The 25,475-nt window shown below is 42.3% G+C and overlaps 2 protein-coding genes across 6 annotated transcripts in view; one reads left to right on the plus strand and one right to left on the minus strand.

The window, feature by feature from the left end:
* Positions 1-14,243: 14,243 nt before the first annotated feature.
* LOC110507735 (P2X purinoceptor 5) lies at positions 14,244-23,635 on the minus strand. Of its 4 annotated transcripts, none has more exons than XR_016492447.1 (14): positions 23,471-23,592; positions 23,058-23,221; positions 22,554-22,704; positions 20,529-20,600; positions 20,330-20,405; positions 20,138-20,234; positions 16,453-16,548; positions 16,116-16,257; positions 15,765-15,895; positions 15,525-15,618; positions 15,354-15,419; positions 14,946-15,031; positions 14,606-14,833; positions 14,244-14,472 (listed from the first exon to the last, which is right to left on the minus strand). XR_016492447.1 is itself a non-coding variant. In XM_021587940.3 (13 exons), the coding sequence occupies exons 2-13, from the start codon at positions 23,204-23,206 to the stop codon at positions 14,725-14,727; spliced, it is 1,269 nt and encodes a 422-aa protein (XP_021443615.2). In that variant the 5' UTR covers positions 23,207-23,221; positions 23,471-23,635; the 3' UTR covers positions 14,244-14,724. The 4 variants fall into 4 exon arrangements, 2 of the variants coding, with proteins under 2 accessions (XP_021443615.2, XP_021443616.2); XR_002471172.3 differs by adding an exon at positions 15,111-15,237 and having other exon boundaries at positions 14,244-14,833; XM_021587940.3 differs by having other exon boundaries at positions 14,244-14,833; positions 23,471-23,635.
* Positions 23,636-23,772: 137 nt separating this feature from the next.
* Positions 23,773-25,475, plus strand: part of dhx40 (DEAH-box helicase 40) — a 39,928-nt gene continuing 38,225 nt past the window's right edge. The window contains exon 1 of one of the 2 annotated variants that reach the window (XM_090223573.1): positions 23,773-24,017. The gene's annotated coding sequence lies outside the window, so the exon portion shown is untranslated. The remainder of the gene's footprint in view (positions 24,018-25,475) is intronic. The other variant, XM_021587948.3, reaches the window with a different exon arrangement.

Raw genomic sequence — 25,475 nt, forward strand, 5'->3', positions numbered from 1 at the left:
GGACTCCTCTATCAGGGTCACAATAGCTACACATGGAAAAGATTCTAAATGTTGCTGTGGGGAAACAATATGTTAAATGGAGAAAATCGATATACCTGCAGAAAAAACAACAATAAAGCAAAAGATCATCTGAGATGAGAGAGAGAGAAAGTGTTCACTTAAAATCTACAAATTAAATGTTAATGGACCTCTTCAAAGCTTCCGGCCTAAACTCTTAAATGTTGCATCATGATGTTTTTCTTCTGCATTAGAAATAGAGTTGGTGCCATTTACATTCCAGAGTCACTTACACTTAGTGCATTCATTTTGTAATGCTTATAAATCACACATTCGTCCCCCTCTCCAGAAGAAGTAGAATGCTCCTATGACACTGATGAGCTCACCAACGAATTGCAGGTAGTCAAGTCCTCAACAGGAAATGGAGGTTTGCAAATGTCAGCCTCAGAGATAATTTGGTGAAACCAAGTCTTTGATAAATACAGTATTTGGCAAAGAAAACGCAAAATGAAATTGTGTATCTGTGAGAAAATAAATGTTATAGAAAAAATATGGTCATAGGTTAGTTTCTTGGGGAATTTTTGGTCAGTAAGATACTCACCTGTCCTTCCTTTCTGTAGGAGCACACAGTGGTGAAGATGCCCAGGTATACCACGTAAATCAGGAAGTTCAACAAGAATATCTTACTGGCAAACTTGTCCCACTTCTCCTCGAGAAGTTTGTGAATAGTTTGTCCCCAGAATGTCAAGACGATTCTAGGGCAAACGGGTGGACATTTTTAAAAGTCACTCTGAGGACTGAGAACACACTGTATATGGGTTGTTCCATGAAATTAGTGTTTTTTCCATCCGTTTGATATTTTAAATAGACATTGTGCACCAAAATTGAATTGTAAAAGCCTGTTATATTAAATGAAGTGCCATTTAATATACTGTAGACCAAAATGTTTTATGCGTTTTGACATCTCCCTCTGTCAACCATGTGTCACTTCTAGGAAGATTTTAACCCACTCAATCACAAAATGTATCCAATGTTCACCATTATTGTAAAGCCCAAGTTATTTTGTTGCTTTGACAAAGTATTTTCTGTAGATTATTATTTATTTAATGTGATTAGTGATTTATGTCTGTCCCTCATTTTAAGGTCAACCTTGTTACGTACACTGAACTCTCGTTTTAATATGGTAAAACTATTCCTTTTTAAATATTTTTTCAAAAGGAACATTGAACATCTAATAGTTAAATCATAGAGTAAAAGCAGGTGAGCTGGTTCTACTCTTTTTGGAAATGTTCATTTTTTGTGTGGTGGAGAACTGAGTGGGTCGAAAATAACACTTCAACCCTGTTACCCATAGATAGACAGGCTAGAATTGTTTTAACAATGTAATTTTTTTATGAAGCTTGCCTTCAATTGCCACTCCCTGTTGCACATAGTAAGCTTCCACTCCCCCTTTCACAAGGGGATTTATGTCTGATTTAAGAAGAAATCGCCAACTCTGCATCAGTCAAGCCTGTTACTTTATTTGGCACTTAATATACACTTACTATAGTATATTTTTAATTTAACCTCTTGAGATATGAAAACATTATTTTTATTAAGTTGAACATTTATTTGCTCTTTATGTTCAAATTAGGTGAAATAAAGCAAATGTTTTACCATGTTACAATTCTCAAAAGGCACCGAATTGGTAGAACGAGTTCAACTTAAAAAGCTAATATTTACATGTCAAAAGGATTTCACTAGATTATTAGTAGAGCAAGTTTATCCAGACGAGGGCCAGAGAAAGAACCTGTGGCCTCACATTGCTTCTGTTTAGTGGCTCTGTTTTCTGGGTGTTGTCTGCAGTGGCCACCAACGTGTGCAGGACCGTGTTCCCCTGGGAGTCTTTGTCTGTTATGGGTTGTCTATAAAAAAGGACAGACACAGAGGAAGCATACCTGTGGGGTTTATTATTATTTTTTTATTTCACTTTTATTTAACCAGGTAGGCCAGTTGAGAACAAGTTCTCATTTACAACTGCGACCTGGCCAAGATAAAGCAAAGCAGTGCGACAAAAACAACAACACAGAGTTACACATAAACAAACATACAGTCAACAACACAAAATGAAAATCTATGTATAGTGTGTGCAAATGTAGAAGAGTAGGGAGGCAAGGCAATAAATAGGCCATAGAGGTGAAATAATTACGATTTAGCATTAACCCGCTAACAGGATCGACATGACAACAGCCAGTGAGTGCAGGGCGCTCAAAACAACAGAAATCCCATAATTAAAATTCCTCAAACATACAAGTATTTCACACCATTTTAAAGATACACTTCTTGTTTATCCCACGACAGTCTCAGATTTCAAATAGGCTTTACGGCGAAAGCACCACAAACGATTATGTTAGGTCAGAGCCAAGTCACAGAAAAACACAGCCATTTTTCCAGCCAAAGAGAGGAGTCACAAAAATCAGAAATAGAGATAGAATTAATCACTAACCTTTGATGATCGTCATCAGATGACACTCATGGGACTTCATGTTACACAATACATGTATGTTTTGTTCGATAAAGTTCATATTTATATATAAAATCTCAGTATACATTGGCGCGTTATGTTCAGTAATTCCAAAAACATCCGGTGATTTTGCAGAGAGCCACATCAATTTACAGAAATACTCATCATAAATGTTGATGAAAATACAAGTGTTATACATGAAACTTTAGATACACTTCTCCTTAATGCAACCGCTGTGTCAGATTTCAAAAAAAGCTTTACGGAAAAAGCAAAACATGCAATAATCTGAGTACGGTGCTCAGAGCCCAAACAAGCCATTGTGCAGTCAACAGAAGTCAGAAATAACATTATAAATATTCACTTACCTTTGATGCTCTTCATCAGAATGCACTCCCAGGAATCCCAGTTCCACAATAAATAAATAAACACAATAACACAATAATTTATGTCCAAATAGCTCCTTTTGTTAGCGCGTTTGGTAAACAAATCCAAACTCAGGAAGCGCGTTCACTAGGAGCAGACGAAATGTCAAAAAGTTCCGTTACAGTCCGTAGAAATGCCGAACGATGTATAGAATACATTTTTAGGATGTTTTTAACATAAATCTTCAATAATGTTCCAACCGGAGAATTCCTTTGTCTGTAGAAAAGCAATGGAACAGAGCTCGCTCTCACGTGAAAGAGCGTCACGAGCTCAAGGCATTCTGGCAGACCTCTGACTCATTCCCCTCTCATTCGTCCCCACTTCACAGTAGAAGCATCAAACAAGGTTCTAAAGACTATTGACATCTAGTGGAAGCCGTAGGAAGTGCAACATGACCAATATCCCACTGTATCTTCAATAGGGAATGAATTAAAAAACGACCAACCTCAGATTTCCCACTTTCTGGTTGGATTCTTTCTCAGGTTTGTGCATCATTCAAACAGTTTTAGATACTTCAGAGTGTTTTGTATCCAAATATACTAATAATATGCATATATTAGCAACTGGGACTGAGTAGCAGGTAGTTTACTCTGGGCACCTCTGGGAACCTTATTCATCCAAGCTACTCAATACTGCCACAACCCATAATAAGTTTTAACACTGGAGTGATAGATGTGCAGATGGTGATGTGCAAGTAGAGATACTGAGGTGCAAAAGAGCAAGAGGATAAGTAACAATATGGGGATGAGGTAGTTGGGTGTGCTATTTACAGATTGTCTGTGTACAGGTACAGTGATCGGTAAGCTGCTCTGACAGCTGATGCTTAAAGTTAGAGAGGGAGATAGGACTCCAGCTTCAGTGATTTTTGCAATTCGTTCCAGTCATTGGCAGCAGAGAACTGGATGGAAAGGCGGCCGAAGGAGGTGTTGGCTTTCGGGATGACCAGTGAGATATACCTGCTGGAACACGTGCTACGGGTGGGTGTTGCTATGGTGAACAGTGAGCTGAGATAAGGCAGGGCTTTACCTAGCATAGACTTATAGATGACCTGGAGCCAGTGGGTTTGGCGACTAATATGTAGTCAGGGCCAGCCAACGAGATCATACAGATCGCAGTGGTGGGTACTATATGGGGCTTGGTGACAAAACAGATGGCACTGTGATAGATTACATCCAATTTGCTGAGTAGAGTGTTGGAGGCTATTTTGTAAATTCCATCGCCGAAGTCAGGGATCGGTAGGATAGTCAGTTTTACGAGTTTATGTTTGGCAGCATGAGCGAAGGAGGCTTTGTTGCGAAATAGGAAGCCGATTCTAGATTTAATTTTGGATTGGAGATGCTTAATGTGAGTCTGGAAGGAGAGTTTACAGTCTATCCAGACACATAGGTATTTGTAGTTGTCCACATATTCTAAGTCAGAACCATCCAGAGTAGTGATGCTAGTCGGGCGGGAGGGTTTGAGTTTGAGTTTATTTTATTTTTTACAGGGACAGTGCACATTATTCAACGTTTCAGTAAAAGTGCATGCTTTAGCCAGCCGGCTAATTTTCAACCGCAGTCCCTGGGCAGGTTATTAAAAAACAATTACAATATAGACAATCATTGAGCAGTGAGCACACGCAGAGCAACATAAGACAAGCAAGACATAGCATACAGACAGAGCAACATAGGACAAGCAAGACGTAGCATACAGACAGAGCAACATAGCACAAAAAGCAGCAATACAAAATTCATAGAAGCAACGAAGTGTTTCCACACCTCACAAGCTACAGACAACAGACAACATGGAAAGCGGCAATACACAGCTAGGGATTATGTTCACAAATCTGATTGACCTTTAGCCATGTCTTCATGCATTTTGTGAAAGTGTGATATGTGGTGCAGTTATGTGTGTCTGATGGCAGTGTATTCCAGACATGGGAAGCTCTCACAGAGAAAGCGGATTTACTAAAGGTGCTTTTCGTTAAGGGAACTATACAGTCACCTCTCATGGCAGACCTTGTGGATCTGCTGCCATATGTTTGGGTTTTCTGTTTAACAAAAATACTGAGTGGAGGGGGAGTCAGGCCATTTAGGATCTTGAATACAAGACATGCGTCGGTGTATTGCACAAGATTTTCCCAACTCAGGAGCTCATGCTTTCTGAGGATGTAACAGTGATGATGGCTATTGGGCTTCCTATCAAGCACTTTGAGAGCCTGTTTGTAGACAGACTGAATTGGTTTTAATGTTGTACTGCAAGCTTGGGCCCAACTAGTCAAGCAGTATGCTAAGTGGGGGAGTATCATAGATTTGAAGGACAGTTTTGCTACCTCTGTAGTCAAAAAATGTCGTATAAATCGAAAATTAGCTAGGTTGAATTTGGTTATCTGAATGACCTTTTTCACATGCTTTTTAAAAGAGAGATTTGAATCAAGTATGATGCCAAGGTACTTAAAATCAGATACCACCTGGACCTTCTCCCCTGACACATAGACATCTGGCTTAGTAGCATCTGTTGCCCTCTTTGTGAAGAACAGTTTTTTTCACATTGAGATGCAAACACGAGTCACTGAGACACTTTGTAACCTGGACCTTTACAGTAGTGAGTTCTTGTGCAGCTTGTTGTTTGCTCTTTGTATGCACATATATCACTGTATCATCTGCATACATTTGAACTTCAGACCCAGTACAGACAGAAGGCAGATCATTAATGTACAGGCTGAACAGGAGGGGCCCTAGTATTGACCCTCGGGGCACGCCCACATCATAGCTAAGAGTGGGCGACAGCTCATTGCTCACTGAGTTCTGCCTTCAAGGTATGATTTCATCCATCTTTAGGCATCGGGGGGAAAGTTGAACTTGGACAATTTTGTGATGAGAATATCATGGTTAACACTATCAAAAGCCTTCCTTATGTCCAGAAACACAGCCCCAACAACAGCCCCTTTGTCCATCTTAGACTTAGATAGATTTGTACTGAATTATGAATTATTGAATTATTATTGAATTATTATTGAATTATTGACATTATAGCAGGATGCATTTCTGGAATGTGTTTTGACTGTTCTTGTCTATTAATGTTCTGTACTGTGTAACTGTTACGGTGAGTGAATGAGGACCCAAAAGCGAATTAACTTAAACAGAGCTTCTTTAATAACCAAACATAGGTAGGTTCAGACAGACCGGCAGATTCCGACAGGACAGGACAAGGTTACAGCAAACATGACGATAGTCTGGTTCAGGCATGAAACACAACAAACAAGAATCCGACAAAGACAGGAGCAGAAACAGAGAGAGATATAGGGACCTAATCAGAGGGAAAAAGGGAACAGGTGGGAAAAGGGGTGAATGGGTAGTTAGGAGGAGACAAGGAACAGCTGGGGGAAAGCGGGGGAGAAAAGGTAACCTAATACGACCAGCAGAGGGAGACAGGGTGAAAGGAAAGGACAGAAAGACACAACATGACAATACATGACAGTACCCCCCCACTCACCGAGCGCCTCCTGGCGCACTCGAGGAGGAAACCTGGCGGCAACGGAGGAAATCCTCGATCAGCGCACGGTCCAGCACGTCCCGAGAGGGAACCCAACTCCTCTCCTCAGGACCGTACCCCTCCCAATCTACGAGGTACTGGTGACCACGGCCCCGAGGACGCATGTCCAAAATCCTGCGGACCCTGTAGATGGGTGCGCCCTCGACAAGGATGGGGGGGGGGGGGGGAGACGAGCGGGGGCGCGAAGAACGGGCTTGATACAGGAGACATGGAAGACCGGGTGGACGCGACGAAGGTATCGCGGAAGAAGAAGTCGAACTGCGACAGGATTAATGACCCGAGAAATACGGAACGGACCAATGAACCGCGGGGTCAACTTGCGAGAAGCCGTCTTAAGGGGAAGGTTCTGAGTGGAGAGCCAAACTCTCTGACCGCGACAATATCTAGGACTCTTAGTTCTACGCTTATTAGCAGCCCTCACAGTCTGCGTCCTATAACGGCAAAGTGCAGACCTGACCCTCTTCCAGGTGCGCTCGCAACGTTGGACAAAAGCCTGAGCGGAGGGGACGCTGGACTCGGCGAACTGAGATGAGAACAGCGGAGGCTGGTACCCGAGGCTACTCTGAAAAGGAGATAGCCCGGTCGCAGACGAAGGAAGCGAGTTGTGGGCGTATTCTGCCCAGGGGAGCTGTTCTGACCAAGACGCAGGGTTGCGAAAAGAAAGACTGCGTAAGATGCGACCAATAGTCTGATTGGCCCGTTCTGCTTGACCGTTAGACTGGGGGTGAAAGCCGGAAGAGAGACTGACGGAAGCCCCAATCAAACGGCAAAACTCCCTCCAAAATTGAGACGTGAATTGCGGACCTCTGTCCGAAACGACGTCTGACGGAAGGCCATGAATTCTGAAAACATTCTCGATGATGATTTGTGCCGTCTCTTTAGCAGAAGGAAGCTTAGCAAGGGGAATGAAATGAGCCGCCTTAGAGAACCTATCGACAACCGTAAGAATAACAGTCTTCCCCGCTGACGAAGGCAGTCCGGTGACAAAATCTAAGGCGATGTGAGACCACGGTCGAGAGGGAATGGGAAGCGGCCTGAGACGGCCGGCAGGAGGAGAGTTACCGGACTTAGTCTGCGCGCAGACCGAACAAGCAGCCACGAAACGACGCGTGTCATGCTCCCGGGTGGGCCACCAAAAACGCTGGCGAATGGAAGCAAGCGTACCCCGAACGCCAGGGTGGCCGGCTAACTTGGCAGAGTGAGCCCACTGAAGAACGGCCAGACGAGTAGGAACGGGAACGAAAAGAAGGTTCCTAGGACAAGCGCGCGGCGACGGAGTGTGAGTGAGCGCTTGCTTTACCTGCCTCTCAATTCCCCAGACAGTCAACCCGACAACACGCCCCTCAGGGAGAATCCCCTCGGGGTCAGTGGAGGCTACTGAAGAACTGAAGAGACGAGATAAAGCATCAGGCTTGGTGTTCTTAGAGCCCGGACGATAAGAAATCACGAACTCGAAACGAGCGAAAAACAGCGCCCAACGCGCCTGACGCGCATTAAGTCGTTTGGCAGAACGGATGTACTCAAGGTTCCTATGGTCAGTCCAAACGACAAAAGGAACGGTCGCCCCCTCCAACCACTGTCGCCATTCGCCTAGGGCTAACCGGATGGCGAGCAGTTCGCGGTTTCCCACATCATAGTTACGTTCCGACGGCGACAGGCGATGAGAAAAATACGCGCATGGGTGGACCTTGTCGTCAGAGAGGGAGCGCTGAGAAAGAATGGCTCCCACGCCCACCTCTGACGCGTCAACCTCGACAACGAACTGTCTAGAGACGTCAGGTGTAACAAGGATAGGAGCGGATGTAAAACGATTCTTGAGGAGATCAAAAGCTCCCTGGGCGGAAACGGACCACTTAAAGCACGTCTTGACAGAAGTAAGGGCTGTGAGAGGAGCTGCCACCTGACCGAAATTACGGATGAAACGACGATAGAAGTTCGCGAAGCCGAGAAAGCGCTGCAGCTCGATGCGTGACTTAGGGGCGGGCCAATCAATGACAGCTTGGACTTTAGCGGGATCCATCTTAATGCCTTCAGCGGAAATAACAGAACCGAGAAATGTGACGGAGGAGGCATGAAAAGTGCACTTCTCAGCCTTCACAAAAAGACAATTCTCTAAAAGGCGCTGGAGGACACGTCGAACGTGCTGAACATGAATCTGGAGTGACGGTGAAAAAATCAGGATATCGTCAAGGTAAACGAAAACAAAGATGTTCAGCATGTCTCTCAGGACATCATTGACTAATGCCTGAAAGACAGCTGGAGCGTTAGCGAGGCCGAAAGGAAGAACCCGGTATTCAAAGTGCCCTAACGGAGTGTTAAACGCCGTCTTCCACTCGTCCCCCTCCCTGATGCGCACGAGATGGTAAGCGTTACGAAGGTCCAACTTAGTGAAAAACCTGGCTCCCTGCAGGATCTCGAAGGCTGAAGACATAAGAGGAAGCGGATAACGATTCTTCACTGTTATGTCATTCAGCCCTCGATAATCTATGCAGGGGCGCAGAGACCCGTCCTTCTTCTTGACAAAAAAAAACCCCGCTCCGGCGGGAGAGGAGGAGGGGACTATGGTACCGGCGTCAAGAGCTACAGACAAATAATCCTCGAGAGCCTTACGTTCGGGAGCCGACAGAGAGTATAGTCTACCCCGGGGGGGAGTGGTTCCCGGAAGGAGATCAATACTACAATCATACGACCGGTGTGGAGGAAGAGAGGTGGCCCTGGACCGACTGAACACCGTGCGCAGATCGTGATATTCCTCCGGCACCCCTGTCAAATCACCAGGCTCCTCCTGTGAAGAAGAGACAGAGGAAACAGGAGGGATAGCAGACATTAAACATTTCACATGACAAGAGACATTCCAGGAGAGGATAGAATTACTAGACCAATTAATGGAAGGATTATGACAAACTAGCCAGGGATGGCCCAAAACAACAGGTGTAAAAGGTGAACGAAAAATTAAAAAAGAAATGGTTTCGCTATGATTACCAGAAACAGTGAGGGTTAAAGGTAGCGTCTCACGCTGAATCCTGGGGAGAGGACTACCATTCAGGGCGAACAAGGCCGTGGACTCCCTTAACTGTCTGAGAGGAATGTCATGTTCCCGAGCCCAGGTCTCGTCCATAAAACAGCCCTCCGCCCCAGAGTCTATTAAGGCACTGCAGGAAGCTGACGAACCGGTCCAGCGTAGATGGACCGACAAGGTAGTGCAGGATCTTGAAGGAGAGACAGGAGTAGTAGCGCTCACCAGTAGCCCTCCGCTTACTGATGAGCTCTGGCTTTTACTGGACATGAAGTGACAAAATGACCAGCAGAACCGCAATAGAGACAGAGGCGGTTGGTGATTCTCCGTTCCCTCTCCTTAGTCGAGATGCGGATACCTCCCAGCTGCATAGGCTCAGCTCCCGAGCCGGCAGAGGAAGATGGTAGTGATGCGGAGAGGGGGGCAACGGAGAGCGCGAGCTCCTTTCCACGAGCTCGGTGACGAAGATCAACCCGTCGCTCAATGCGAATAGCGAGTTCAATCAAGGAATCCACGCTGGAAGGAACCTCCCGGGAGAGAATCTCATCCTTTACCTCTGCGCGGAGACCCTCCAGAAGACGAGCGAGCAAGGCCGGCTCGTTCCAGCCACTGGAGGCAGCAAGAGTGCGAAACTCAATAGAGTAGTCTGTTATGGATCGATTGCCTTGACATAGGGAAGACAGGGCCCTGGAAGCCTCCTCCCCAAAAACAGATCGATCAAAAACCCGTATCATCTCCTCCTTAAAGTCCTGATACTGGTTAGTACACTCAGCCCTTGCCTCCCAGATTGCCGTGCCCCACTCACGAGCCCGTCCAGTAAGGAGAGATATGACGTAGGCGACACGAGCAGTGCTCCTGGCGTAAGTGTTGGGCTGGAGAGAAAACACAATATCACACTGGGTGAGGAACGAGCGGCATTCAGTGCGCTCCCCAGAGTAACACGGCGGGTTATTGATTCTGGGCTCCGGAGATTCGAAAGCCCTGGAAGTGGCCGGTGGATCGAGGCGGAGATGGTGAACCTGTTCTGTGAGGTTGGAGACTTGGGTGGCCAGGGTCTCAACGGCATGTCGAGCAGCAGACAATTCCTGCTCGTGTCTGCCTAGCATCGCTCCCTGGATCCCGACGGCTGAGTGGAGAGGATCCGAAGTCGCTGGGTCCATTCTTGGTCGGATTCTTCTGTTACGGTGAGTGAATGAGGACCCAAAAGCGAATTAACTTAAACAGAGCTTCTTTAATAACCAAACATAGGTAGGTTCAGACAGACCGGCAGATTCCGACAGGACAGGACAAGGTTACAGCAAACATGACGATAGTCTGGTTCAGGCATGAAACACAACAAACAAGAATCCGACAAAGACAGGAGCAGAAACAGAGAGAGATATAGGGACCTAATCAGAGGGAAAAAGGGAACAGGTGGGAACAGGGGTGAATGGGTAGTTAGGAGGAGACAAGGAACAGCTGGGGGAAAGCGGGGGAGAAAAGGTAACCTAATACGACCAGCAGAGGGAGACAGGGTGAAAGGAAAGGACAGAAAGACACAACATGACAATACATGACAGTAACACTTCAAGTTTTGTGTGGCCCAGGAAGAGTTGCTGCTGCTTTTGCAACAGCTAATGGGGACCCTAATAAAATGCCAAGAATACCAAAAAAGTCCTTCACAGGCAGCGTTGGCTGAAACACTCTTTGACATTTGAGTCAAAACGTGTTGCAGTTATGCGTCCTGGTGTCATGTAATTGAATAGGGTGATCTACTCTGATTAATATATACATGTGCACTGTAAAATAATTATCCAGGTGATCAGTAAATTATACTTGAAAATATAATTAATTATTTTGACATCTTTACTTGAATATAATTAGTACTTTACTCTACTTCACTTGTTCAATCAACACCCCCCCCCCCCATTTTTTTTTAAATAAGATAAATGTATAATCTAAACAACTATTTGTGTGTAAAAACAACAAGGAACATTGTGTTTAACTTAACTCTATTTTCATAATATTTTCAAACAACTTAAGAATTTTAAGTTCTTCCAACAACTTGCCATGTGGCTCTGTTTTCAAAGAATTGTGGGTAATTGTGTGTTTCTTTACAATACTTTTACTCAATGTTGTATGCATGTTTGAAGAACGAAAAGCATATTAGTATCGAACTGTATCGAACTGAGGTGCAATGGATCATGATAAACGGATATCAAAACTGTCCGGAAAATGTACTTTCAATAATGAGACCACCCGTTCTCACCTATGTGAGAATGCTGTTCATTGACTACAGCTCAGCATTCAACACCATAGTGCCCACGAAGCTCATCACTAAGCTAAGGACCCTGGGACTAAACACCTCCCTCTGCAACTGGATCCTGGACTTCCTGACGGGTCGCCCCAGGTGGTAAGGGTAGGAAACAACATGTCTGCCAACGCTGATCCTCAACACTGGGGCCCCTCAAGGGTGTGTACTTAGTCCCCTCCTGTACTCCCTGTTCACCCATGACTGCGTGGCCAAACACGACTCCAATATTATCATTAAGTTTGCTGACGACACAACGGTGGTAGGCCTGATGACCGACAACAATGAGACAGCCTATAGGGAGGAGGTCAGAGACCTGGCAGTGGTGCCAGGACAATAACCGCTGCCTCAATGTGAGCAAGACAAAGGAGCTGATCATGGACTACAGGAAAAGGCAGGCCAAACAGGCCCCATTAACATCAACGGGGCTGTAGTGGAGCGGGTCGAGAGTTTCAAATTCCTTGGTGTCCACATCACCAATGAATTTTCATGGTCCAAACACACCAAGACAGTCGTGAAGAGGGCACGACAGCACCTTTTCCCCCTCAGGAGACTGAAAAGATTTGGCATGAGTCTCAAGATCCTCAAAAAGTTATACAGATGCACCATTGAGAGCATCCTGACCGGTTGCATCACTGCCTGGTATGGCAACTGCTCAGCATCTGACCGTAAGGCGCTACAGAGGGTAGTGTGTATGGTCCAGTACATCACTGGGGCCAAGCTTCCTGCCATACAGGACCTATATAATAGACGGTATCAGATGAAAGCCCAAAAATGGTCAGAGACTCCAGTCACCCAAGTCATAGACTGTTTTCTCTGCTACGGCACGGCAACGTTACCGGAGTGCCAAGTCTAGGACCAAAAGGCTACTTAACAGCTTCTACCCCCAAGCCATAAGACTGCTAAACAATGAATCAATTGGCCATCGGACGATTTACATTGACACCCCCCCTAATTGTTTTGTACACTGCTGCTACCCGCTGATTATTATCTATGCATAGTCATTTCACCCCTACCTACATGTACAAATGACTTCAATTAACCTGTACCCCCACACATTGACTCGGTACCGGTACCCCATGTATATAGCCTTGTTATTGTTATTTTATCCTGTAACTTTTTATAATTTTTTTACTTTAATTTATTTGATAAATATTTTCTTAACTCTTTTTGAACTGCACTGTTGGTTAAGGGCTTGTAAGTAAGCAAGCATTTCACGGTAAAGTCTACACTTGTTGTATTCAGCGCATGTGACAAATAGTTTGATTTGATTTGATTAGTTAGCACCTGCGCACCACTCTTGACAGAGTCATAAACATCAAGCTACAATGCTTGCAGCTTAACCTCCAGTTAGTGGAATGAGCACTGTGCTCAACAATTCACAATTCCTGTGGATAGAAATGTAAAGTGATCAAATACATAAAGCCATGTTTAACACTAAGACCTGATCAATGAAAGTAACTAAACAGAAAGATTAACAGTTCTGGATTTGATCAAATTAAGTTGGATCTTAGACATTTTTTATACAGGACTTAACTTTTAGTGTTTCACAACCAGTAAAATATTAAGTATATAATACTTAAAAATACATCAATACAGCAAATAGTTGCCACATTTTTTAAAGTGGAACTTGCATAATATTTTTTACAGTATGTTTTTGTATCCAACTGGTCGCCTTTTTGTCTTCTTTTTGGATTACCTGGCTTTTAGACGCCTAACTTCCACGGACCTTATCACAACATTGTCACATTGTTAAAGAGATGTTAAGTTAATTACTTACAGTATTATGTTGCTCTTGTGTATGAGTCTGTAAGAAATGAGTACCAAAATGTAGGACCTCTCTTCAAGAGGGCACATCAACTTATGTGGTAGACTCCTTATCAGGACTTGTCTCGCTGACAAGTGGTTGGTCCAGTTCATTTGGGTGTCCATTGGGGTCCAGTCCTTTGGGTGTGGTACACTGTTGTTAGGCTTGGGGTTAGATAAAGAGGAGGAAGATGTTGTCTGTCCTGCTCCTCCCACTCACTCACTAGACAAGATGGATGGCATTGCTGTTGTTCTGGAAAAATAAAATAAAAATACAAAATAAACCATTAAAGTTCATCCTATCCTAATTTAAATAGCTTAATATTGATACCTGAAATAGTACGTGAATATCTTAATCTAACACTATGTCTTCATATGTAGTCTATTGGTATGCCATCATCGTTAACTAATTCAGCTAAAATAATGATATCTGAGATTTGAACTCACCCAGAAAGTATGTCTTAAGGTGTTACCTCACAAGTGATCATTGACCAGACAAGACAGTATAAAATACCAGTTTGCTCATTCACTCATTTCTTGTCTAGTCTTGATTCTAGATAGATAGAGTAAGCATGCATGGCAAAACTGTCAAGTTCATTAACATATGATACTTTATGGTGTTATATACTGTACCTTTGTATGTACAGTACCAGTCAAAAATGTGGACACACCTACTCATTCAAAGGTTTTTCTTTATTTGGACTATTTTCTACATTGTAAAATAATAGTGAAGACATCAAAACGATGAAATAACACATATGCAATCATGTAGTAACCAAAAAAGTGTTAAACAAATTAAAATGTATGTTATATTTGAGATTCCTCAAAGTAGCCACCCTTTGCCTTGATGACAGCTTTGCACACTCTTGGCATTCTCTCAACCAGCTTCTTTAGGTATGGCTACTGTTTAAAAAAAAAATAAAAAAAATGTACCTTTATTTAAGCAAGTCAGTTAAGAATAAATTCTTATTTACAATGACAGCCTAGGAACAGTGGGTTAACTGCCTTGTTCAGGGGCAGAATGACAGATTCATACCTTGTCAGCTAGGGGATTCGAACTTGCAACCTTAGCCCAACGCTCTAACCACAAGGCTACCCTGCCGCCCTGTCATGATTAAACCTCAGGTGATAGGTCAGTGAGCTGCTGCCATGGTGTTAAACCTCAGGTGATTGGTCAGTCAGCTGCCTCTCTTCTGGTATTTGTTTTGTATCCTCTGTTGTACCGTTATAGTGTTCTGTGATGTTAGACACGTTTCTGTCTTCCCTGTAGAAGGGGGAGTGTGAATGAACATTACATTTTATAACAAGAGTCTCTTAATCTCTGTTACCAGGAAAAAAAATGTAACTCAGGCAAATATTTATTGTAAATGCCATACTTCTTGACGTTTTCAAACTTCCAGTCCTTATAGAACTCCCTCTTTTTCATCAGGTAGAGAAGAATCCAGTCACAGAGCCAGGTCCCCTGCAATAAAACGAGGCCCATGAACATATACAAAATAAAATAATATTATACAATAAAATATACAGAATATACTATATACCTATATTGCAGAGGAGGCTGGTGGGAGATGCTAGAAGAGGACGGGCACTTTAGAATGGCTGTAATGGAATACATGGAACGGCTACCATTCCATTTCTACCATTACAGACATTACAGACCAGCCTCTTCTGTGAAATTGATATGTATAGTCTCAATACGAATGTCATCTTTTCAAAAAACAAGTTGATCTGAAAGTATTGTTTTGACTGTACAGGTATGTGCAGGTCGGTTGAATAATACTTACACCACCAATACAAGCTAGTCCTGAGCCTATATTGATAACGGTGGGAATGATACAGAACTTTCCAGCCTGTAGTAGAAAATAGAAGAAAGTAACAATAAGGGAGTCAAAACATCAGGAAACAAAATAGATGCATTCATCCTGAAAAGCCATATAATAAGAGATATTTCATACCTTTCCATGCACCATGATGTTGATGCGTATGCCGTACACTTTGAATTGTGTTCGGTAGACTTCTCCAGACTCATTTTTGTAATACCGAGCATGTCTGTTATGAGAGTACCAAAAATGTGGAAGATTGAAGTATGACTTCAAATTAAGTAGTATTTGTCGACTATTTGTCAACTTCTTGAGTGTGTGTGTGTGAGTGTGAGTGTGCACGTGATTGTGTGTGTGTGCGCAAATGTGTGTCACCTGAAGTTGAATCCTGTGGACTCTCTGGATGCATTAATGTCAATGCGAGTAAAGTTGTACCGTGGCTTGCATTCTGAGTGATCTCTGTCAAGGTCACACTTCCACTTAATTAGAATTCCAATTGAACCACCCTGGAGAGAGAGAGAGAGAGAGTATTGATAGTGAAATGCTCTATTATTTACATTATTTTTATGTACAAGTATTTTGTTGTTGGCTTACTCTTGGATGGTATGCACATCTTACAGAGTCTACATTTAACTGCTTAAAGTCATTTAAAAAAAACATCCTCATCCTTATCAACGTCATCATCAATAACAACCACAAATACACTTTTCAATTGTGAAAACTGACCCTCAAAACCATGTCCTGAAAGCTGTGTCCAGTCCGGTAAACAATGTCTCCCAGACGAAATATGGGGCAGTAGGGTTCAAGGAGCTCATCATAGTGACATTTCTTCAGATGGTATTTGTCAGCTGTGTCCTGAACATTGGCCCTCATAATTGGGTGAAACGTTTCAAAGATAAATGTTTTTATATCAAATTGCAGAAAGTTAACTCTCTGAAATACTTCAGATTAACCGATTAAAAGACTCCAGCTCTAGTTTATACATTTAAACATTTGAAGAAAACTCTGTCAGAAATCCATCAGTCTGTCTATTTTGTATGTGTTTTTAACATAGATAACTTACTTTGAGAAACTGAATTTGGGAAATCTGATGAAATTCTTTATGAAGATTGTGAAGTTTTCAGCTTCTCTTAAAATAGACATGTGTTTATGTCCATCCCTGAAGAGATGAAAGGGAAGGAAGATTACTACTGTGTACACATGCTCATGTGTGTGTGTGTGTATGTGTATGTGCGTATGTGTATGTGCGTATGTGTGTGTGTGTGTGTGTGTGTGTGTGTGTGTGTGTGTGCGTGCATCCATGTATGTGCCTGTGTGTGTGTGTGTGTGTGTGTGTGTGTGTGTGTGTGTGTGTGTGTGTGCGTGTGTGTGTGTGTGTGTGTGTGTGTGTGTGTATGTGCGTGCATGCGTGTATGTGCCTGTGTGTGTGTAGGATACGGACCCTTGTTAAGGTAAGGGGTGGCGGTTGGGTGAGGGGTGGAAGAGGATACGAACCCGGATTAGGGTAAGGGTAGGTGGTAGGGGGAAGGGTTAGATATCTCTAAATTGAATAGAACAAGAAAAAATATATAAACTGTAATTGTATATTTAAAAAGAAAATGTATGTATAAAATAACATATGGTAATGTCTGATTGGAGTCAGTTGTGCACGGCTATGTCGGGATAGTGGAATATGTTGGGTCAGTTTCAACCTTGGAGCATTTTGGACATGGGTGTGTCTGTGGTCCATTTGGCCTCTTTCACAGCTTCCTTCAGTAATGGGTAATGCATGGCTCTGTTGATGAACTTCTGACCAATGATTGACTGAGTCCAGATATGTTGTGGGTGTAATGATTACTGGTGTACCTTGGTAGTCTGTAGGGCATTGTTATTGCTATGTTTTGGATTGTCAGTAGCCAATTAATCTGCTGTGGTGAGGCTGTTATCCAGGCTGGTAGGGTATATTTAAAGAGAGATCGGATGTAGCTGATATAGACTTTAAACACTGTCTGAGGTGATTTTCTATATTTTCTTCCGCACATTGTTTTTAAGTGGTTGAATCTTTTTCGTCCCTTACTCTCTTTATGTTCGCGATATGTGTTGTCCAGTGCATGTTCTTCTGAAAGGTGATGCCAAGGAATTTAGCCACTTTTTCTACATTCATTAATTTGCCATAAAGCTTGATTTCAATGGGTTTCTTTGTTTTTTGGATGGTGCGTCTTGTAAAGAGGACACATTAAGTATTTTGTGGGTTCAGCTTTACGCACCACATGTAAGACCATGTCTCTAGCTCAAGTTTTTGGCAGGAAGTTGAGGACATCTGGACCAGTAGAAGAGGTTGTCAGCAAACTGTGAAACTTGACCTATGGTGGATGGGGGTTAATAGATGTCTAATATATATAGCAGGAATGCCATAGGACTGCCCCCTTTGGGACACCTGCTTCAGGGGTAAATGGTGGGGATATTGCTGTGGAAGCCTTTACTTTATTTGTGCGGTTGTGGAGGAAGCTGGTGTTGATGTTTTTGATGGAAGGTGGTAGTTTAAGTCTGCAAGTCGATAGCACAACTCATTATGCCACATCTTGTTGAATCCCTTTTCTATATCTAAGGAGACGACCAGGGTAAAAAATGTTTTCTTGAAATTTTGGAGAATTTCTTCTGAAAGTCTTATCTGTAGTTGATCTTGTTTTTCTGAAGCCAGCCTGATGGACTCCAAGAAGGCCCATTTCCTCAGTGTGGCTGCTCAGTCTTTGGATGAGTACTCTCTCAAACAGCTTTCTTACATGGCTGAGGAGGCTGACTGGTCTGTAGCTTGTGATGTATGGGTCTTTATCAGGTTTGTGAATCATTATAACAACTGCAGATTTCCAAGGCAGAAGGAAGTGGTGTAGGTATTCATTGGGTGCTTGTTTATTGAGTGTGCTGTCAATGTTGTCTACCCCAGATGTTTAGATTATTTTTTTAAATTCAAATGGATCTTAGTTTCTTCAACAGTGATGGATCGGGTGGATTCTTCTATTTATTTAAACTTAATATAACTAGGCAAGTCAGTTAAGAACAAATTCTTATTTACAATGACGGCCTACCAAAAGGCCTCCTGCGGGGACAGAGGCTGGGATTAATAATAAAAAAGATAGGATAAAATACACATCACGACGAGAGACACCACAACACTACATAAAGAGAGACCTAAGACAACAACATAGCAGCAACACATGACAACACAGCATGGTAACAACACCACATGACAACAACATTGTAGCAACACAACATGGCAGCAGCACAATATGGTAGCAGCACAAAACATGGTACAAACATTACTGGGCACAGACAACAGCACAAAGGCAATAATGTAGAGACAACAATTCATCATACAAAGCAGCCACAACTGTCAGTAAGAGTGTCCATGATTGAGGTTTTGAATGATGAGATGGAGATAAAACTGTCCAGTTTGAGTGTTTTTTACAGCTCGTCCCAGTCGTTAGCTGCAGCAAACTGAAAAGAGGAGCGACCCAGGGATGTGTGTGTTTTGGGGGCATTTAACAGAATGTGACTGGCAGAACGGGTGTTGTATGTGGAGGATGAGGGCTGCAGTATGTACTGTATCTCAGATAGGGGGGAGTGAGGCCTAAGAGGGTTTTATAAATAAGCATCAACCAGTGGGTCTTGCAACGGGTATACAGAGATGACCAGTTTACAGAGGAGTATAGAGGGCAGTGATGTGTCCTACAAGGAGCATTGGTGGCAAATCTGATGGCCGAATGGTAAAAAAACATTAGTCGCCCGAGATCACCCTTTCCTATAAATTACGTCTCCGTATTCTAGCATAGATAGGATGGTCATTTGAATCAGGGTTAGTTTGGTAGCTGGGTTGAAAGAGGAGCGATTACGATAGAAGAAACCAAGTCTAGATTTAACTTTAGCCTGCAGCTTTGATATGTGCTGAGGGAAGGACAGTAGTGACTACCTCAAGCTCTAAACCCTCAGAGGTAGTAATCACACCAGTGGGAGAGGGGCATTCGTCTTACCAAACCACATGACCTTTGTTCTGGAGGTGTTAAGAACAAGGTTAAGGGCAGAGAAAGCTTGGTGGACACTAAGAAAGCTTTGTTGTAGAGCGTTTAAGGGGCCAGCTGAGTATAAGACTTTATCATCTGCATATAAATTAATGAGAGAGCTTCCTACTGCCTGAGCTATGTTGTTGATGTAAATTGAGAAAAGCGTGGGGCCTAGGATCGAGCCTACTGGTCTACTGGTGTCGGGAGAGAGGTAAGTGTCAGGTGTGAGGTAAATATTGTTTTCTGTACTTCTCTATCAACAAGGTCAAAGTGAGGGTCATTGCGGCAAGAGTGGACATTGTGTAGGTGTTTTCTGAATAGTATTGCTTTTGCTTTGTTATCTTCTAGTTGGTCTTGGGACTTCAACACAGGTATGATATTATTAGTTTTGTCTCCGTTAAAACTTTTTGATTTTTCTGCCTCCATGCAGCTTCTGCAAGGCCTTAACTACAGGCTTCAATATGCAGTGAACCAATGGGAATATTTGCATTCTCTCGAGGGGGGGTGACAATCAGACTCGAGATGCTCCGTTTTTTCCCCTTTGTTACACTCCAGTGATCATCGGCAATGCTCCTATGAAGCCCTCGGTGACACTCCAAAACAAAACGTAAGGGAAATTACACAAAATACACACATAAAAAAGACTGAGAGCAAGCCATTTCCTGGTAGAATGCAAAACATTTTCATTAGATTTTGTGATGACACACTTACTGTGGTTGGTGGCAACTCTCAATGGGGCACCAGCTATATATCTCACACGTACCACTGGATTTCCCATTGTCTCTCAAGCAGCGGCCTGTCCTAAATCCTACAGAAAATTATATTTTATGTTTGTGAAGAGTAAAGGAGACAGTATATATAATTTCTTGTTTCAATTCAATTTGAGTCTTCAAAGATTGCTACCATGGCCAGTTTTCACTGACTCTCCCTTTGCACAGTCTTTATCTCCCTTACAGTGGCCATCCGGCACATCAGGGCTCTGTGAAACAATACCAAACAAACTGGTATGGTTTAACAAATACAGACCAAATACAGTGTATATTTCACTTTTAAAGGGTGATTAAAGGTGACAACACAAAGCAAAGAAAGGGAATTTGTTTACCTCAGCACAGTTGCCCAACTTCTGGTTTGGTGTCTCTATAAAATTGGTAACAATGAAAAAAACTGCATCACCCTATAGGAAAAAATTAAAGAGTGTTAAACCAGCCTGGTATCAACTGATAAGCGTCAGTGTGGCACGCATTTGCAGAAGAATATAGGTCACGAGACACGACACTTAAGTCAATACATTATATTCAAAGCGAAAAGATATGCATCAAAGTATTGATGCATTAATCAATGCATTGCATTCAAGGCAAGAAAGTTAGTGATAAAGCTGCAATGGGTATATTGGTGAAATACTCTGCCTGCCTGCCTGTCTGTCTGTCCGAGTCTTTCATCAATATACCCATTGCAGCTTCATCACCAACTTTTTTGCCTTGAATGCAATGTATTGACTTATCTGTGTGTCAATCTACTTAACGCATATACACATACACCTCTCTCTACTCTCTCCCACCTCCACAGACAGGATATTGAAGCATAGATAGGCATCAGGGTATAAGTGAATACATTGCATTCAAGGAAAAATAAATCATTGGGGATCCACATAATTGGATAATTGGGGGAAAACTCAAGCTCTGTGAGTGGATAAGTCTGTCTGTCTGTCTGTCTGTCTTTTACCCAATGCAGCTTTATCACCAACTGTATTGCCTTGAATGCAGTGTATTGATGTATGCATCAATATCCTATCTGGAGAGGTGGGAAAGAGAAGAGTGAGGAGGGAGAGGGAGATAGATGAGAAGAGGGGGTGTGAGGGAAATAAGGACAGAGAGAGAATGGATATGGGAGGAAGCAGAGAGAGAGAAGTAGGTGACTGCAGGAGGGAGGGAGGGAGGGAGGGAGGGAGGGAGGGAGGGAGGGAGGGAGGGAGGGAGGGAGGGAGGGAGGGAGGGAGGGAGGGAGGGTGGGAGAGAGAGAGAAGGAGGGAGAGGGGGAGAGGGTGAAGTGGGTAAAAGATTGGTGAAGGAGAGAGAAGAGAAGGAGGGGGGATAAAGAGGGGGTAGATAGAGACAGAGGCAGGCAAAGAGATGGATACAGAAGGAAGGTGGGAGGGAGAGAGAGAAGGGAGAGATTGAGATTAGTGAATAGAGAGAGAGAAGAGAGAGATTGAGATTAGTGAATAGAGAGAGAGGGAAACATGCCTGTCTGTGAGTTTATATGTCTGTCTGCCTGTGTTCCTGTCTGAGTATTTTTTATTGATTTACCCATTGCAGCTTTACCAACTTTTTTGCCTTGAATGCAATGTTTTGACTTACAGTATCTTTGTTCATCAATCTACTTGAAACATATACAGTTATATGAAACATATACAGTATATTCATCAATATATTGTGGCAAAATTATACCAGACTGATGCTTATCAAAAATATAATGCTGGATGGAAGGATCTTCATGATAGCTAAAAATCTCAAGCTTCATAACTTCCTATCAAGATCTAAATGCATATTCTCATTAAATTAATTGAGATAAAATATTGGCATGCAGATGCTGTATAGACGTTTCACCATTCATGATTAACAGTGAGAAAAATGAAGGGAGAGTGACCACAAAAATGTGTGCATAAAGGTAAACAAACACATTCAACAGATGTGATACAGAGTTTATTCTCTGACGATGAGGCTTCCGGGGGGAGGGACGGGGTGGAACGGGGCGGTTACCATTGGAACCGCAGGAGGTGCAGGAGGTGAGATATATGGCCAATATTCCACAACTAAGGGCTGTTCTTATGCACACTGCAACCCGGAGTGCCTGAATGCAGCCATTAGCAGTGGTATGTTGGCTATATACCACAAACCCCCGAGGTGCCTTATTGCTATTATAAACTGGTTACACCAATGTATTTAGAACAGTAAAAATAAATGTTTTGTCATACGTCTGTATACGGTCTGTTATTCAGTACCAAGGCTTTCAGCCAAGCTGCATTCAGGGCTCAAACCACCCAGTTTATAATTATATTTATTCTAGCAGTCAAGCACAGTGGATGAGATAGAAATAAGACCAAACATGGGATTGTAGTTAGTCTGACCTGGGGTGGAATGACATAGTCCACAGGCTCCCACACCATCCGTCCGGACTCTGCGGTGTTGGTGACCGCCACTCCCTTCAGTTTGGTAATCACAGCGCTCTGGATAGATTCCTCCTTGGCCTGGTAGGACTTCTTGCTCAGGAATACATACCTGTGTAGACCAGGAGGACAATATAGCTATCTCAATGAGGATCAAAAAAATCTGCTTAAGTTTAGAATTATACCAGACTGACGCTTATCAAAAATATAATGCTGGATGGAAGGATCTTCATGATAGCTAAAAATCTCAAGCTTCATAACTTCGTATCAAGAAGATCTAAATGCAGGTTGGAGCTTACTAGGGGTTTAAAATATTGATTGGAATATATTTTACACGTTACGTTTATGTGAACTAACAAATATATGGACTAGATTGCATTTGATTAATAACATTTAATATGCCCTTAGATCATTATAAGGGGATACATCTTGAAAATGTGGAAATTAATTTGTTGAGTTCCTTACCCAACAAGGTATCCAATGATGGATAATTGTATAACTCTGTACAAAGTGCCGACTCTCTTGCTTTCTGCAATGATGAATTTTCCAGTCTTGTAGTTAAGACAGGAAAGAACATTTGAAAGAATTTTGCTTTTACAGCTATTGGAAGCCATTCCCCGGCCGTGATACTGTAAATTTGAACACAACAGTCGGTTATACAGCTACTGCAACCCTTGAACCCACAGAAGCCATCACAGTCTAGAACTTGTTCATGGGTCCCAAAATGACCAGAGCAAAATTAACTACATTGGGAATCGTTCCGATGTTGATTTCATAGTATTTTCAGTGTGCTAGTGTAACACTCATTATATTGAAAATATACATTAAAACTCACATAAAAAAATATAATGAAATGAGATCATAGTTTAGTTTCTTACCCTGGTCTCCGAGATTAATTAAATCTGGATACAAATTAAAATCTTCTCTCTACCCATCAGCTTTCATACTACAAACAATGTAATGATGACATCATTTCCTTAGGTGATATATCTATTCAGCCAATGAGTTTCAAGGGGCATGGCTTTTAAATCTTCTGAAGAGACAGTTTGCGAGGGGAGGGGGGGGGGATTAACAGCACACTGTAGAGCAGCGTGATTTAAAAGAAATGAGTGGCAGATGTAAGAAACAAGAAACAGGATGCAGATGTTCACAGGTGCAAGTTGTTGCAACATTTTTCCACAGCCTACGATGTTCTGTACAAAACAACAGTACGCACTGGAATGTAACTGATATCCAGTTTTGAAAGGCTTGGATGCTTTTGTTGTTGGTTTTAGAGGTTAAATGGAGGGGAAACGTGTCAGAACAGTAAACCCATGTGTGGTTTTCAATCTGAGGCATAGATGTCAAAGCTGTCAATGGTTTGCAAGATGTCAAAAGTTCGAAGTAAAGTATGTAACTTCACTCCACAACAAGGTTTCTTGTCAGGTAGGTTATTTCCGTTTTGAATATAGTGAAGATAAGCCTTACTAACCAACTAACTCTATAACTCTATGTTCTCACTCATCAGGCTCAAAATAAAAAATACACTTTAGCAGCAGCTCAGACTTTATTTAACCTTTTACAAAGCATGTTGAAATTTATAACAGGAAAATCATGTTTCACTTTACAGATTTTTTATTTAATATTTTTATTTAGTTCTTTGGAGCAAACATTTTAAAACAAAATGCTGAGGCAATTCACACCTATGTAAACGTAAATATACAGTAGACATATGAGTAATATTTTATAGTAAACCTTACAGTGTAAGTCAATTATCTCCATATGTACAAATATACAATATGTAACAAGATAATTAACAATTCAAAACAAAGTGGCTCATGAATCACATGGCTTTGTTATATTTCAAAGTTCTCATAATACAAAATTCAAAAGAAACTCGCAAATCTGAGATATCTTTGTTGCAGGTGCATGGTAACAGTTGAATAAGATGAGAAAAAATAATTAACCTGCACACTGCTCTTGCTATTATGACTGCTCTATATTTCAGCAATATGGCATGAGGGGGTGTGGTATATGGCCAATATACCACGGCTAAGGGCTGTTCTTATGCACGACGCAACGTGCTTAAGAACAGCCCTTAGCCGTGGAAGTGCCTTATTGCTATTATAAATTGGTTACGAATGCTATTAGACACTATTAGAGCAGTAAAAATAAATGTTTACCACAACTTTCAGGCAATCAGCATTCAGAGCTCAAACCACCTAGTGTCACGTTCTGACCTTAGTTCTTTTGTTAAGTCTTTGTTATAGTATGGTCAGGGTGAGAGTTGGGTGGGTTGTCTATGTTAGTTTTTCTATGATTGGCTATTTCTGTGTTTGGCCTGGTATTGTTCTCATTCAGAGACAGCTGTCAATCGTTGTCCCTGATTGAGAACCATATTTAGGGAGCCTGTTTTCTATTGTGTTTTGTGGGTGATTTTTTTCTGTTGTGTGTCTGCACTAGCCAGAACTGTTTTAGGTCGTTTCGCGTTGTTATTTTTTGTTATTTCCGTGTTCATTTTAATAAATATGGACACATACCACGCTGCACCTTGGTCCTCACCTTCTTCCACCAGCAACGGCCGTTACACCCAGTTTATTTAACTGCCTCACGGCCTTCGTCAGAACTTTTGTGAGTGTTTATAATTTGCACCAAATATAACAATGTATAAGTATTCTAATGAAGTGTGTACATAAAACACAGAAAAACAAGTTTGTAAAACCACAATGAGGACATCGACCTATCAAGTAGGTTTTCATACAGTGCAAGAAAAAATATCAAAGTTATCTGAAGTGGTGGCAATAATTAATGTTCACATTTACAACATAACATGTATGGGCATTTTATCATTAAGACCTTTAGGGAATAATGTCTGGAGGGTTAAAATCCCAAAACATTCTCTTT

This window comes from Oncorhynchus mykiss, chromosome 27 (assembly GCF_057628025.1).
Source record: "Oncorhynchus mykiss isolate SJ-2025 chromosome 27, ASM5762802v1, whole genome shotgun sequence".
Lineage (NCBI taxonomy): Eukaryota > Metazoa > Chordata > Actinopteri > Salmoniformes > Salmonidae > Oncorhynchus > Oncorhynchus mykiss.